The sequence below is a fragment of the Gymnodraco acuticeps genome, unplaced genomic scaffold (genome assembly GCF_902827175.1).
Source record: "Gymnodraco acuticeps unplaced genomic scaffold, fGymAcu1.1, whole genome shotgun sequence".
NCBI lineage: Eukaryota > Metazoa > Chordata > Actinopteri > Perciformes > Bathydraconidae > Gymnodraco > Gymnodraco acuticeps.
Genome location: NW_022990214.1, coordinates 584,396 through 601,354, shown reverse-complemented (window position 1 = coordinate 601,354; position 16,959 = coordinate 584,396). Strand labels below are relative to the sequence as shown.

At 45.1% G+C, this 16,959-nt stretch overlaps 1 protein-coding gene across 4 annotated transcripts in view; it reads left to right on the top strand.

The window, feature by feature from the left end:
- Nucleotides 1-3,956: 3,956 nt before the first annotated feature.
- usp19 (ubiquitin specific peptidase 19) overlaps nt 3,957-16,959 on the top strand; it is a gene marked incomplete at its 5' end in the record, with an annotated part of 35,842 nt that continues 22,839 nt past the window's right edge. For all 4 annotated transcript variants that reach the window (XM_034218441.1, XM_034218439.1, XM_034218438.1 and 1 more), the window contains 7 exon segments: nt 3,957-4,085; nt 4,280-4,416; nt 5,013-5,528; nt 13,236-13,638; nt 14,777-14,933; nt 15,028-15,099; nt 15,706-15,821. In XM_034218441.1, coding sequence (XP_034074332.1) covers nt 3,957-4,085; nt 4,280-4,416; nt 5,013-5,528; nt 13,236-13,638; nt 14,777-14,933; nt 15,028-15,099; nt 15,706-15,821 — 1,530 coding nt within the window.

Here is a 16,959-nt window from a genome sequence, read left to right as displayed (position 1 = left end):
CCACTACATGTATTTAATACCTCTAGTAACTTCACCGATGTGGATGAATGATGTGAAATCTAATCAAGTGTTGAATCAGACTTTAGTTCCACCTGGAGTAAATTCACAAGCTACCCTGCAGTATACAAAGTACTTCAAACTAGCTGCACCTTCACCAGCTTTGAGAACACTTTCATGATCAATCTTTATAAAACATATCATATATATTATTCTGAAATGGGTACTTTTACTTTTGGTAATTGAAGTATATTTTGATGCTTATACTTATGTACTTTTACTTGAGTAACATTTTAATTTCAGGACCTTTACTTGTAACAGAGTATTTCTACACTCTGCTATGTTCTACTTTTACACTTTTTAACGTCGGAGCTTATCGATCCCACAGTCTTTAAAAATGTAGCCCTGGTTTAATAGGATTTCGGTACCCATCCCCAGATCGAACCTCCTTATTTTGTGTTCAAAAAGCACCAGATTGATGCATATCACTTCAAAATGTGTCACGTTTTCTTACAGGAAAAAAATGCTCCTAGTCCTCCATTAAGGGTCTGAGGTCCTCCCACCATAGTGTCACAAAATCCTGTGGAAAGCCCTGATGTCGGTGTAGTGTGTTACCCAGTTATGAGAGAACACTGTGGGCGTGGCTCCACTGGAAATGCAACTGTCACCAGCTGCAGGGATTGGGTGTTGCTTGTGACCTTTCTAGAGGGATTGAGAGGAGGGGTGGGTTAGAGTGAAGAAGTGACAGTGGGAAAGTCGAGGCTCTCTAGCTGTGGAAGACTACATTTAGTGTGCGTACATGACTTCGTTGCTGGCAGGAAACTTAACACTCGTTGTGTTTTTGCGATGATACTTTATTTTCATTCACTTCCAAAGTCACTATGAACAATGGTACGTGTTTGTTTTTCATTTTGTGATCTCTTTGACTGAAGTTATCACTCTTTAGTCTACTGTGAAATGCACAAATCACTTGCCTTAAGGCTGTTGTTTACTTGGCGGCCCGCGGGCCAAATCCGGCCCCGGGGTGATATTTACCGGCCCTTTGAGTATAATGTTAAAGTATTTTTTATTTTTTTAACGATGTTCTTTTGGACCAGAGTGCCTTTATTCCAGAGAGGGTGTTACATTGAGAGATAGAGGGGAAGACATTGCCTGAAAACTTTGACGGGCTCGGGTTTCGAACCCACCTACTAGCTGCTGTAGTGACAACTCCTGTCATTGATTGCATCTCTGCGTGAATGATTAGATTATTTCACCTAAATCAAATGAAATGATGTTGATGGTTAAATGAGCTTCACATGTAGGCCTACTGAGTTCTGAACTTGCCATTTAGATCTCTAAAGGCCGTGGGGCTATGTTGTTTGATTTAATTAAACACAATATATGCACTCCACTATGCTGTTGGAGTATTTACTGTATCTGAAGCTCTTGATATGATTGCTCATATTTAAAGCCATCTTTTTCCCGGCCCCTTGATTTGGATCATTTCCATCAACTGGCCCCATTCCAAACTAATTGAATAGCCCTGGTGTGCAGTTTGCTGCTTTGCTTGCTGAGTTTGCTGTAATGCCGGCTTCAGGCTACGTCCCAGGATGACCCATTTGGGCATAGTGTAACGATATGCCCTGAATATCTGAGCAGGTGCAATGTGACTGTATTTTCTCAGTGTTAGATACAACACAGGTTCAGGAACCACTCCTAAAACCTGGAAATGAGTTAGCAATTTAGCACTTACGGCCCCCTCGTCTTGAAGTCAGTGTCTCTTTGAACACGTTTCTTTTAGATGCTTGAAATAAGATCTGTGGTTATCATGAGCCTAAAAGAGTTATACATTTTGCTCCCATTTTTCATGAGATGAACTGAAAGATCTAAAACATTTTCTATATACACAAAATAACCATTTCTCTCAAATATTGTTCACAAATCTGAAAAGATCTGTGATAGTGAGCACTTCTCCTTTGCCGAGATAATCCATCCCACCTCACAGGTGTGGCATATCAAGATGCTGATTAGACAGCATGATTATTGCACAGGTGTGCCTTAGGCTGGCCACAATAAAAGGCCACTCTGAAACGTGCAGTTTTGCTTTATTGGGGGGGTCTGGGGGGGTCCGAAAACCAGTCGGTATCTGGTGTGACCACCATTTGCCTCACGCAGTGCAACACATCTCCTTCGCATAGAGTTGATCAGGTTGTTGATTGTGGCCTGTGGAATGTTGGTCCACTCCTCTTCAATGGCTGTGCCAAGTTGCTGGATATTGGCAGGAACTGGAACACGCTGTCGTATACGCCGATCCAGAGCATCCCAAACATGCTCAATGGGTGACATGTCCGGTGAGTATGCTGGCCATGCAAGAACTGGGATGTTTTCAGCCTCCAGGAATTGTGTACAGATCCTTGCAACATGGGGCCGTGCATTATCATGCTGCAACATGAGGTGATGGTCGTGGATGAATGGCACAACAATGGGCCTCAGGATCTCGTCACGGAATCTCTGTGCATTCACAATGCCATCAATAAAATGCACCTGTGTTCGTCGTCCATAACATACGCCTGCCCATACCATAACCCCACCACCACCATGGGCCACTCGATTCACAACATTGACATCAGAAAACCGCTCACCCACACGACGCCACACACGCTGTCTGCCATCTGCCCTGAACAGTGAAAACCGGGATTCATCTGTGAAGAGAACACCTCTCCAACGTGCCAGACGCCATCGAATGTGAGCATTTGCCCACTCAAGTCGATTACGACGACAAACCGGAGTCAGGTCGAGACCCCGATGAGGACGACGAGCATGCAGATGAGCTTCCCTGAGACGGTTTCTGACAGTTTGTGCAGAAATTCTTTGGAAACCGATTGTTGCAGCAGCTGTCCGAGTGGCTGGTCTCAGACGATCTTGGAGGTGAACATGCTGGATGTGGAGGTCCTGGGCTGGTGTGGTGTGGTTACACGTGGTCTGCGGTTGTGAGGCCGGTTGGATGTACTGCCAAATTCTCTGAAACGCCTTTGGAGACGGCTTATGGTAGAGAAATGAACATTCAATTCACGGGCAACAGCTCTGGTGGACATTCCTGCTGTCAGCATGCCAATTGCACGCTCCCTCAAAACTTGCGACATCTGTGGCATTGTGCTGTGTGATAAAACTGAACGTTTCAGAGTGGCCTTTTATTGTGGCCAGCCTAAGGCACACCTATGCAATAATCATGCTGTATAATCAGCATCTTGATATGCCACACCTGTGAGGTGGGATGGATTATCTCGGCAAAGGAGAAGTGCTCACTATCACAGATTTTTTCAGATTTGTGAACAATATTTGAGAGAAATGGTTATTTTGTGTATATAGAAAATGTTTTAGATCTTTGAGTTCATCTCATGAAAAATGGGAGCAAAAACAAAAGTGTTGCATTTATATTTTTGTTCAGTGTATTTTGTTCTACGACTTAAAATATGTCGGTGAATAGCCCACTGGTGAATGTCTGAAGCTTCTATGTGTCATACAAACAGTGGTTGCAAACAAGTGACTAAATGAGACTACTAAAGGCCATCACGCTGAACATTAACTGTCTTTAGCTTAGCGGTAGTGACGGGAATTCATGTGGACATCATGTAGTTCCTTTATTGCCTTATGTTAGCTTTTTGTTTTCTGGCGATTGCGTTTATGCTTAAAGAAAATAAGAAAAATCCCATTGCTTTTTTTGAGGGAGCACTTCATCAAATCGGTTATGTCTAAAGAGATTTGTCATCACTGCCCCTCTCTATAGCATGTTCACCACATTCACCTTACTAAAAAGCACTTCTATTTCATTCCATATTGACCAGATGAGATTGATTGTGTTGTTTTTTTATTTGATCTATGATTGAATGTATTCTAATGACCAGGGTGGAAAAGGGAAGTGGTCTCTGATTTCACACAAACAGTATGTGAAGGTCAACTCTGTTGTGTTTTTCCAGATGTGTTTGTGGACTGGAAGCAGAATGTCAATGAAGTGACGGTCAGACTGCGCTGTGGAGAGGGGGTGCAGAGAATAGAGGATATCAACACGACCTTCACTGATACTCACTGCCATGTGCACTTCCCAGGTGAGTCCTAGTAATGCATATTCATTGTACAGAAACTACAGTGGAGCATCAATAAAAACAGTCAAGTTCAATTTAAATACAACCACAAGGACAACGGACAAAGTTGCATCCATCTCAAGTGATTGCATACTTACCATTTATGTGGATTCCAGTTCTGTTCTAAAAACATCTGTATGCATGTTATAATTGCTCAGATGGACGGCAGTGGAGCTGCCAGCTGCAGGAGGAGATTGAGGCGTCATGCAGCAGAGTCCAACACAAGGAGAAGGGAGGCTTCCTGCACGTCATCATGCACAAGAAGATTCCCTTCCACATCTGGCCTTCGCTTAAGGTGAGTCATATAACTGGTTTTCATTTAGATTCAGGGAAGCAACCTTCTGATGTTTTTAGTCCCGACACATAAGCTTTGGGCATTGGTCAATATGGAGTACGTATCTTATACAAAGGTGTTCCTAACTATGTCATTATTTAGGTGCACACTTTAAATCACTGTAATATTAATGCGATTTCTGGATTTTCTCATATAATATATGAACTTAGTATGTCATTGAATAGATAAGCCCCATTGTGACCAACTCAATCCAGCTATTTGATTATAAATAAGAAATAAATGACTAAAATCACTTAAACTACCAGCAATGTACTCAGCCAATTGCACATTGTTAATATTTATCCAGCTAATTAGTTAAAATAAGCTAAATGAAATCCAATTGCCAGATCCTAAGCCTTTTTATTTACATTTTTTATTATTTGAGTACATTCGTGTTTTTTCCCCCTAACATGTGACATTATACATGAAGCATTTTTTGCATAATATTTAATTGTTTTATGAAATTGTGTAAAATTAGTTATTACTGTAAATGGGGTCTTCAGTTCAGTCTGCAGCTGGTTAAATACAATGTTTTTCCTCTACTTATTCTTATACAGTCAAATAAGAAGGAGAAGGAGACAGTTCCTATTGAGACCAAAAAAGAGAAGGAACTGGAGGGGAAGCCCGTTCCCTCGGAGTCATCAGAGAAACCCAGAGTGTCCTCCACGCAGCCAAATCAGCAGCCTCCCCCGACACCGGCACACAGCGAGTCCAGGCGCGGTGGCAGCAAGGCAGAGCGGGGGGTGAAGCGCGGCCTGAAAAACAAACAAGCGTGTGACAAAACCACTACAGACTCTGCAGGGGTGAAAGGTGGAGCTGGAGATGGCTCAGCCCCCACCAGCAAGCCTGTCGCAGTCACGGAAGGAGAGCCTCAGGAACCCAGTGCCAAGCGCACCGTCACACAGCTGCCCGCGGCAACCAAGGAGGCCATGTCACCTGCCGACAGGGACACTCACACACACCTGCCCGCTGGTCGGAGCCCACAGACACAACGCAGAGATGGAGACAACAAAGGCGGAGGAGAGGAACAGAGAGCAGGAGTCGCTGCTGGCAGCCATACTAACAAAACTCAGGTGAGAAACGTTGTTGTGTTTATTTATTTAGAAAGTCAAAATGTATTGTTTTACCAATTTAACCCTTATAATTTTAAGGATTAGGTCTGACGTGCCTTTGTGACGTGCAACAACATTAACATGAACCTTTCTGTTGGTCGCTTGTTAGCAGACCCTTCACGCGATGGCAGAGCGAACAGGTACAGGCAGGGCCAATAGTGATAGCCCTATAGTTGAAATCTACTACCCACAAATAAACATATGGACATGGGTTACTATTTAAAAAAAATTGTAAATGTATTTAGGAACCTATCCATGTGATTTTAAGTGGGGGGGTCCAGGGGCATGCTCCTCCGGTAAGATTTTGTTTTACATTTTGGAGTTAAATGCATCAATCTGGTGCACTTTGAGGGGAAAATAAAGAGACTAGATCTATGGAAACACCTATATGAAACAAAACTGTATGCATTTCAATAATCATAAAATCATGGCCTTAACCAATAACATACCATTTTCAATATGAAAAAACACTGACACTTGTTTATTTATTTTTGGTTCATTTATAGTTGTGAGTGTGTCTGTGCTCCTGAATCAGCCTCTCCGGTCTCCCTCCTCTCCCCCTGGTCCAGCAGCAAAGACTAGTTTTAGCTCTCAACAAGTTTTAAAAGTTACCTTTTTTCATCTAGTTAACTTTTTTTATTTGTATTCATGCATATTTTACAAATCCCTCCCCTCTCAAATGGAAATATGTGTTTACATAAATGGTGACCAAACCGTTTGAGACCCCCTGAGAACTTAGACTAAGTTAACTATCTAAACACTCAGAGTCCTTTACCTCACCTGAGCTGAGGTTATCCCGAGCTTGAATGACACACAGAGACCAATCAAGGGCTTTGATTTATGATCTGTAGGACAATGGCCATGTCGGCAGACCACATCATGTAGACAGCCAGTCACCCTGTGTGAGGCAGACCACATCATGCACACAGCCAGTCACCCTGTGTGAGGCAGACCACATCATGTAGACAGCCAGTCACCCTGTGTGAGGCAGACCACATCATGCACACAGCCAGTCACCCTGTGTGAGGCAGACCACATCATGTAGACAGCCAGTCACCCTGTGTGAGGCAGACCACATCATGTAGACAGCCAGTCACCCTGTGTGAGGCAGACCACATCATGTAGACAGCCAGTCACCCTGTGTGAGGCAGGCCACATCATGTAGACAGCCAGTCACCCAGTGTGAGGCAGGCCACATCATGTAGACAGCCAGTCACCCAGTGTGAGGCAGGCCACATCATGTAGACAGCCAGTCACCCTGTGTGAGGCAGGCCACATCATGTAGACAGCCAGTCACCCAGTGTGAGGCAGCCCACATCATGTAGACAGCCAGTCCCCCTGTGTGAGGCAGACCACATCATGTAGACAGCCAGTCACCCAGTGTGAGGCAGCCACATCATGTAGACAGCCAGTCACCCTGTGTGAGGCAGACCACATCATGTAGACAGCCAGTCACCCTGTGTGAGGCAGACCACATCATGTGGACAGCCAGTCACCCTGTGTGAGGCAGACCACATCATGTAGACAGCCAGTCACCCTGTGTGAGGCAGACCACATCATGTGGACAGCCAGTCAACCCTGTGTGAGGCAGACCACATCATGTAGACAGCCAGTCACCCTGTGTGAGGCAGACCACATCATGTAGACAGCCAGTCACCCTGTGTGAGGCAGACCACATCATGTAGACAGCCAGTCACCCTGTGTGAGGCAGACCACATCATGTAGACAGCCAGTCACCCTGTGTGAGGCAGACCACATCATGTGGACAGCCAGTCACCCTGTGTGAGGCAGACCACATCATGTAGACAGCCAGTCACCCTGTGTGAGGCAGACCACATCATGTAGACAGCCAGTCACCCTGTGTGAGGCAGGCCACATCATGTAGACAGCCAGTCACCCTGTGTGAGGCAGACCACATCATGTAGACAGCCAGTCACCCTGTGTGAGGCAGACCACATCATGTAGACAGCCAGTCACCCTGTGTGAGGCAGACCACATCATGTAGACAGCCAGTCACCCTGTGTGAGGCAGGCCACATCATGTAGACAGCCAGTCACCCTGTGTGAGGCAGACCACATCATGTAGACAGCCAGTCACCCTGTGAGGCAGACCACATCATGTAGACAGCCAGTCACCCTGTGTGAGGCAGACCACATCATGTAGACAGCCAGTCACCCTGTGTGAGGCAGACCACATCATGTAGACAGCCAGTCACCCTGTGAGGCAGACCACATCATGTAGACAGCCAGTCACCCTGTGTGAGGCAGGCCACATCATGTAGACAGCCAGTCACCCTGTGTGAGGCAGACCACATCATGTAGACAGCCAGTCACCCTGTGTGAGGCAGACCACATCATGTAGACAGCCAGTCACCCTGTGTGAGGCAGACCACATCATGTAGACAGCCAGTCACCCTGTGTGAGGCAGACCACATCATGTAGACAGCCAGTCACCCTGTGTGAGGCAGACCACATCATGTAGACAGCCAGTCACCCTGTGAGGCAGACCACATCATGTAGACAGCCAGTCACCCTGTGAGGCAGACCACATCATGTAGACAGCCAGTCACCCTGTGAGGCAGACCACATCATGTAGACAGCCAGTCACCCTGTGTGAGGCAGGCCACATCATGTAGACAGCCAGTCACCCTGTGTGAGGCAGGCCACATCATGTAGACAGCCAGTCACCCTGTGAGGCAGACCACATCATGTAGACAGCCAGTCACCCTGTGTGAGGCAGACCACATCATGTAGACAGCCAGTCACCCTGTGTGAGGCAGACCACATCATGTAGACAGCCAGTCACCCAGTGTGAGGCAGACCACATCATGTAGACAGCCAGTCACCCTGTGTGAGGCAGCCCACATCATGTAGACAGCCAGTCACCCTGTGTGAGGCAGACCACATCATGTAGACAGCCAGTCACCCTGTGAGGCAGCCCACATCATGTAGACAGCCAGTCACCCTGTGTGAGGCAGACCACATCATGTAGACAGCCAGTCACCCTGTGTGAGGCAGACCACATCATGTAGACAGCCAGTCACCCTGTGAGGCAGCCCACATCATGTAGACAGCCAGTCACCCTGTGTGAGGCAGACCACATCATGTAGACAGCCAGTCACCCTGTGTGAGGCAGACCACATCATGTAGACAGCCAGTCACCCTGTGTGAGGCAGCCCACATCATGTAGACAGCCAGTCACCATGTGTGAGGCAGACCACATCATGTAGACAGCCAGTCACCCTGTGAGGCAGACCACATCATGTAGACAGCCAGTCACCCTGTGTGAGGCAGACCACATCATGTAGACAGCCAGTCACCCTGTGTGAGGCAGACCACATCATGTAGACAGCCAGTCACCCTGTGAGGCAGACCACATCATGTAGACAGCCAGTCACCCTGTGTGAGGCAGACCACATCATGTAGACAGCCAGTCACCCTGTGAGGCAGACCACATCATGTAGACAGCCAGTCACCCTGTGTGAGGCAGACCACATCATGTAGACAGCCAGTCACCCTGTGTGAGGCAGACCACATCATGTAGACAGCCAGTCACCCTGTGTGAGGCAGACCACATCATGTAGACAGCCAGTCACCCTGTGTGAGGCAGCCCACATCATGTAGACAGCCAGTCACCCTGTGTGAGGCAGACCACATCATGTAGACAGCCAGTCACCCTGTGTGAGGCAGCCCACATCATGTAGACAGCCAGTCACCCTGTGTGAGGCAGGCCACATCATGTAGACAGCCAGTCACCCTGTGTGAGGCAGACCACATCATGTAGACAGCCAGTCACCCTGTGTGAGGCAGACCACATCATGTAGACAGCCAGTCACCCTGTGTGAGGCAGACCACATCATGTAGACAGCCAGTCACCCTGTGTGAGGCAGACCACATCATGTAGACAGCCAGTCACCCTGTGAGGCAGACCACATCATGTAGACAGCCAGTCACCCTGTGTGAGGCAGGCCACATCATGTAGACAGCCAGTCACCCTGTGTGAGGCAGACCACATCATGTAGACAGCCAGTCACCCTGTGTGAGGCAGACCACATCATGTAGACAGCCAGTCACCCTGTGTGAGGCAGGCCACATCATGTAGACAGCCAGTCACCCTGTGTGAGGCAGACCACATCATGTAGACAGCCAGTCACCCTGTGAGGCAGACCACATCATGTAGACAGCCAGTCACCCTGTGAGGCAGACCACCTCATGTAGACAGCCAGTCACCCTGTGAGGCAGCCCACATCATGTAGACAGCCAGTCACCCTGTGAGGCAGCCCACATCATGTAGACAGCCAGTCACCCTGTGTGAGGCAGACCACATCATGTAGACAGCCAGTCACCCTGTGTGAGGCAGCCCACTTAACAGGCCAGGCCATCGGGGAAACCCCCCGGTCCTCCCGATGGCCAGTCCGGGACTGGGTACAGGAGGCGTAGAGCGAGGGATCATTGTCCACAAGTTAATCGATCGCAGATGGCGTCGTGGTCGTGGACGAATTAAAAAAACCTAAATGGGTCGCGAAATATACTTGGGCGGCCGTTAATATACCTGGGCGGCCCACCCAAGTAAAGTCTATGTGTGGGAAACCCTGCTGTTTATAAAGGTTCAGAAATGGTCTAATGTTGCGCAAGTGCAATATCAGTCAAAAATAATCCCAATTTAGTTATTCTTTCTGATTCGTGCAGCCCTATTAGCAATTTAATGACACATCTTGCCATATTGTGATAAACAAATGTCTTGATGGAGAGTGTGCCGTTTTCACATGGTTATTTATATCCGCCTTCTACTAGGGCAGAGGGTGAAATTGAACTATTTGAGAAGACAGACTCCGGTCATCCTTTTGCGTGCAAGCCAAGCACTCCCTAATGCTTCTCTTGGCATGACCCGCCCTGCATAGCTTGGCAGCAGCATAACTGACTGGTTAGAAAACAGTTTTTAATTCAATACCTAGTCCTCATAGTCCTTTACTACTGAGCCAGCTCCACATACCCTACATATCTGTGTTATCTGGCCTAACTAACCCTAACAACAATGATCCTTCTAAGCGGTTTTAGACGCTAGTTTCAAACTCAGTAAATCAACCCAGCGTTTAGGAATATTTCACAAATGAAGAGTAGACTATTATATTAGACATATTTGAAAATGTTAAATATACACTCCAGCCTAAAAGCAATGTAGTTGCATTATGCTATACCATAGAATAAATAGGTTTCTTAATTCATAACCAAAAATAGATGTAAAACATTGTCTGCTTACCGCAAATGTAATTATAGTCGGTGATATTCTATGAACACATCCATCTGCGATTTGTTCCCTGCCATGTTTCTTTTAGCCTTCATTATAACTTCCTAGCCTTAAACGTATTCATATTTGTGTGATATAATTGTACAATCCTGATCCTTTGATTTGTCAACAGGCAAAGCTTTTATACGAGTTGATCTCTTATCTAGAACATAACATGCTTCAGAGCACCATAAGTTACCATGGTGATCCACCTCTGTAAGAAGTGAAACAATGGCGTACGACTAGGGATGGGGATCGTTTGAATTTTAACGATTCCGGTTAGGCCTGTCTGTCGCGATAATCGATAAATTGACTTATCGTACGATAAATAAAAATGGACTCGATAACTTTTCTGAGCTCGATACATTGCCGTTTACATAAGGATGTGACCAGCATTTTAGCCAGGCGCGCTGTGGCTGCCGGCCACGCACGCTGTGAGGGGCGGGGCTTACACACAGCCAGGTCAGGAGTCAGACACTCCATGTGCACGTGCAGCAGTGTAGCATCCAAATGAATAATATAGCGACAAGCGGGAGACAACGTGTGACTTACTCGAGGGGAATTTAAAGTGAAATGGAATTGGTTACAAAACCTAACTACACACATCTGGATTCTCCGGTGTGGCAGTATTTTGGATTCAAGCCAAATCAACGAGGCGAATACGGACTTGAATGAGCCGGGCGGTGTGTCGCATTTGTTTAAAAAAGGTAGCGACAAAAGCAGGCAATACCACGCATTTTAAACTACACCTGAAACACAACCACCCCATTCCGTTTCCCCAGCTGGTAGCAAACACGGCAGCTGGAGATGGAGAGCCCCCACCTTCCCGACAGTTTACAATCAAAGATGCATTTGCCCGACGACAATGCAAACATGTTGGTGTTCCTTGCTCGAAAACTTTGAAAAACAGATTTGGATATGGCCTGTTGAGGCATCTGCGTCTTTGTATGGACAGTGGACTGTACACTTGAGGCTTTTTTTGCTTGTGAGACAATGTGTGCTCATATTTATTTAGATATATAAATAGATAGAGCTCTGTTTTCTGTTTTTTAATGTATTGTTTTGGTTTTGTGTGATTTAATTAATTTAATTTGTTTTATTTATTATATATAATTTATATATTTGAATATTATTTCACATTTCATTTGCAATGTTGAATGTAAAATAAAAAGTTCTGTTTGAAAGGATGTACTTGAGTCATTATTATATATTATCATTATGTCAGTGGTCTAATAATGGTCTTACAATAGTGCCGACAATATTATCGTTTATCGCAATAATTTCCAGGAAAATGTATCGTCAAAATTAATTATCGTGACAGGCCTAATTCCGGTTCTGATTCCAGATCTGCTTTTCGGTTCGTTGAGAGGGTGAAAATAAGTCCCATAACCAATTTCACTGGGAGAAAAATACATTGATGAAAACATTTAGTCAAATCTGTATTCATATTGTTTAATTTGGATGCTGTTATTGAATAACATTACATACATATCATATCTGCATTGTTTTTTTGCAATCACAAGTTAGTTGTAAGTGGTGCAATTTGAGAATTTACAATTCCCCCAGTCTCTGGAGCCTCATGTCCTCACAACTCTCATTAGTCCTGGTACTGGACAATTGTTATTTGTTCTTATCAAGTTTTGCTTCCCAACTAGCACTGTGTTCGCTACGTTTCCCGCCCTGCCCCCGTCTAACAGTAGGGAAAGCGGCGAGATGCATTTCTTTAGGAATCGATAAGCAGAACCGAATTTTATGGAATCTCAATTTTGGAACCCAACCCTACGTATACGGTATGACTGTAAACTCAAAGCAAGAACCCTGAAGTCACCTCTCTAAGCCTGCTTCATAGTAGAGGCCTCATATGACCTACAGAGTTAAACAACTCAAGCCCCGCCTCTGGCTGCCAACAGCCTACCAAGATACATAGACCACACTACAGGAATAGAGTAACATTTCTAGATCTAATAATATAACGGCTCTGCCTCTTAAGCTTGGAAGATCTTCATTTTTATAAACTTTAATACAAAAAAAACAAACCCTATCTTATTACTGCGTCTGCAAATAAACTTGATGTTACTCAGTCTGTTCACACAACAGCTTGCCTGATAAAGAGGAGTGAAGCAGACACAAGCAAACTGTCTGTTTGTTGCGTAGTGACGTGTCTTCACAGCATCTAGTGTTCAAAAGTCAACTTTGCAGAAGAATAAACTTACAGTACATGAACTTGGTATGAATTGGAATCAAGTTGTTAGCTTTTCTCCTTGTTAACTGTCGTTGTTAGATAAAATAAATAGTGTGGTTGAGATTTCTTCCTTCTCCTAGATATTGAAGTCATTCCCTGGTGGATTTGTAGTATAATCCCTTGTGTCTTTTCTTATTCAGGTGGCAGAGAAGCGTAACCATTCTTCAGAAAGATCTGGAACAGCAGCACACAGCAGTGATGACCAACCAGCAGCTCCCGTCAGCACCGTTAACGGCCTCCAAACAGATGACCAGCTACCTGTCGGCTTCAACAAGGAAGTGAACTCAGCCTCTCCTGAAACGCAGGGAGATAGAACTGACTCTGAGCTACAGAAAAAGCCTGTTGAGCAGGAATCAGAACAGGGTACTCTGATTCGCCAGCAGCAGCTTGACTCAAAGGAAGCAGGTTCGATACCAGCTGTTGGCATGGCAGCCAAACAGAGCCAGTCACCTGCTGTAGCCCAGAGGCAGGGCAGCTGTGACGGAGAGGAGAAGCAAGACCAGTCCAAGGAGGAGCCCCCTCTGGAAATAAAACAACAGGAAGGTCAGTTAAGGAGGTTTTGAGAATCAAGAATGCATTATTTAGAGCGAAGGCCGCACAGTTAACATTTTAATGTTATTCAAATTGCAATATGGGCGTGTGCAATATCGAAATCTCAGTAAAGGCAAAATATCTGAATGAAGTATTGTGGTGTTGCAGAGAAGCCACAGCCTATATAGGTGACTCCCTTTAAGCCACAGGAAACTGCAGGTTTTGACACCTGCACATAGTTTGATTATTACATTATCCATCAAAATGTTACTTAAAGGTGGGGTAGGTAAGTTTCAGAAACTGGCTCGAGATACACTTTTTGTTATATTCCATGGAATGCTCTTAACATCCGATAGCAATGAATATCTGAAGTGCTTTGACAAAAAATCCATACAAAAATGTCATCTGTGGAAGCCGTGGCGCTGTAACAAGTACATCCAATCCAATCCGTTTAGCCGGGCCGGCTAAACGGATTGGATTGCTGCCCTGTCTGTCAGCCTTCCATCTCGTGCACGCACAAATGTATCTCGTGCCCTCATTGGGCGTGCCGTCATTGGGCGTGCCGTCATTGGGCGTGCCGTCATTGGGCGTGCCGTCATTGGGCGTGCCGTCATTGGGCGTGCCGTCATTGGGCGTGCCGTCATTGGGCGTGCCGTCATTGGGCGTGCATTGCAGCAGTACTTCAATGACTCGCCAGCAACAGGCGACCACTTTCACCAGTCTGCTGACGTCATGTGCGCGGCGTTCATGTGTGTTGGAGGAGGTGCTCTGTAAGGAAGGGGCGGATTCTTTTCAGCTGTGTACAATCGAGCCGGTTTCTGAAACTTACCTACCCCACCTTTAATTAATAATTAGTTTAAAAAAAAGTCCTTTCTGTACATCATTGATGAAGTTATTACATTATTGGGTTTTATTAGATTAAAGTTAAATATCAAATTGTATTACCTTTTTAAGGAAATTACAATATTGCTCCTCCATACCCCTGCATTGTGATAAATCCTGTGTGTGTATACAACATATGCAGGTAGATCAAGCAATAACAAAGTATTGTTTGTACACTTCCAAGGTTGTTTTGCTCTTCAGATTGTGAGCATTGATTTATTGAGCAGGTAAATATGAGTTTGTTTCTACCTTCAATATTTCCCTGCAGTCGTAGAGCCCATGGTCAACCTGCAGGTTTTGAAGAATGACTCGTACGAGAAGGGAACCGACCTGATGGTGGTGAATGTTTACACGAAGGGGATCTGCAGGGACACGGCCAGGGTCATCTTCAGGGAACAGGACTTCACCCTCATCTTCCAGACAAGGTAGGCAACGGGAACAGCTAAACACAAACAATAGTTAAAGGATAGCTTTTAATGTATTTAACCAGAGAATTATTTCTGTTTCTTCCTTTCACAGTGATACTAACTTTCTGAAGCTACATCCAGACTGTGGACCAAACACAGTGTTCAAGTGGCAAGTCAAACTCAGGTCAGTGTTGCACTCAATGTAGTCAGTCACATTTTGGGGGGAAATAAACTCTTGTGCCTCGCTTTACTGAAAAGGTGCTCTGTTGTCTGAAGAGCACAGCAATGTCAAAGAACTGAATCAAGAAAATGGCAAGATCTGGTGTTTTTTTCTGGGAAACTTTGTTAGCATCTTCAACAGTGGCAATGCACAAGTGCTGCATCAGGTCAAACACATGATATAGATAGGATGGCATAAACTGACTTAAACTGGGATCATATTTTAGGTTGTCCCAATGTTTTCCTTTTTATTGCCTCAAATACTCAGCCCAATTAAAATTGTAGAGACCATATGTAATTACTCGCCCTGCATCTTAGTACTGAAGTACCTTGAGGCTTTTACAATATCAGATCACAAGAAAGTCTATTCCCACTCAAAAGAAATAAACAAGCTAGTTGATATACTGTCCCAATTTTTTTTGATGTATTTAATTCATTATATAAAGGTTAATAATATAAACCTCAGACTGTAGTGGATAAAACAGATCTAACAGATGTGTTTGACTGTAGCCTCATGCCACTTTGTCTTTTAATCTGACCTGTCAACATTTGCCCCCCCCCCGTGCCTCAGGAACCTGATCCAGCCCGAGCAGTGCAGCTACTCCTTCACCCCGTCCCGACTGGACATCAGCCTGAAGAAGAGGCACAGCCAGCGCTGGGGGGGTCTGGAGGCCCCCGCCAATCAAGGTGTGCTGCCAGTCTTCTACTCGTTAGCAGTATGCGGTCATAGATCTAGGATGTTGCATGTGTGGTAGGGGTGTAACGGTTCACAAACATTTCGGTTCGGTACGTACCTCGGTTTTTAGGTCACGGTTCGTTTCGGTACGTTTTCGGTACAGCAGAAAAAATTATCACAAAACATAACATATTTTTTTTAAATTATTATTAAACTGTGAATAATGTATTCACTCAAATAAATACAAAATATAATAAAATAAACATTAAGGTGCAGCATTTCGATGAACTGAAATAATCTGTATTTGAACTGTACTGTACTGCACCTAAGCAGCCAGTTTGACATAATGACTTGCTTGTCATTGTATTTTCATGTTTTTTTTAAAGAAAGATGAACTTGTCCACATTGCTTGCTGAAATGGCAGATCTGCTGGCACTAACAATGTCTCCTGCTGTGGAGAACACCCTCTCTAGGGACAGTGGCAGCAGATACAGCCAGGTAGCGCTTTGCTAACATGGCAACATAAGGATATTTGGCGTTTGTAATAGCTTTGGCTCGGTCTGATCTTTTTGCGAGTGGTGGAGGCTTACATGCTAGCGGGAGTTGGGTTTGCACTTCAGTCTTTTTTCTTTTGGTACCGGTGATATTCACGTTCGGTGATGCCTTTTCAAGAGTGTGCAAGTTTGATGTATTGCCAGCCGCGTAACCAATGTTAGTTGAACAATGCCGACAAACAGCTTTGGTTCGGTCCACCTGTCTTTGTCCGTCATCCTTGTACGTAACTGCGAAATCAAAATGTTCCCAAACCGGAGACTTCAATGATGCTGGAGGATTTTCGAGCTCAACTTTATCTGCGTTCGCCATTTCGACAGTTCCTCAAATTACTGACTACATTTGAACGCATCCCTGTGACCAGCTCTCATAGTATGCCTCTCGTCCAATGAAATGACTTGCTCGCTCTATGACGCGTTGAACCCAATGTGAGCAAATTACTCTGAATGCTGCGACGCAGCACCTGAGATTACTTTCAAAAAGTTGTTCACGTTCTCAATTTTTTACGTTTAACGTTATATTCGTTCGGTACACTTCGGTACACACCTGTACCGAACCGAAGGGCCCGTACCGAATAATTTCGGTACGTGTACCGTT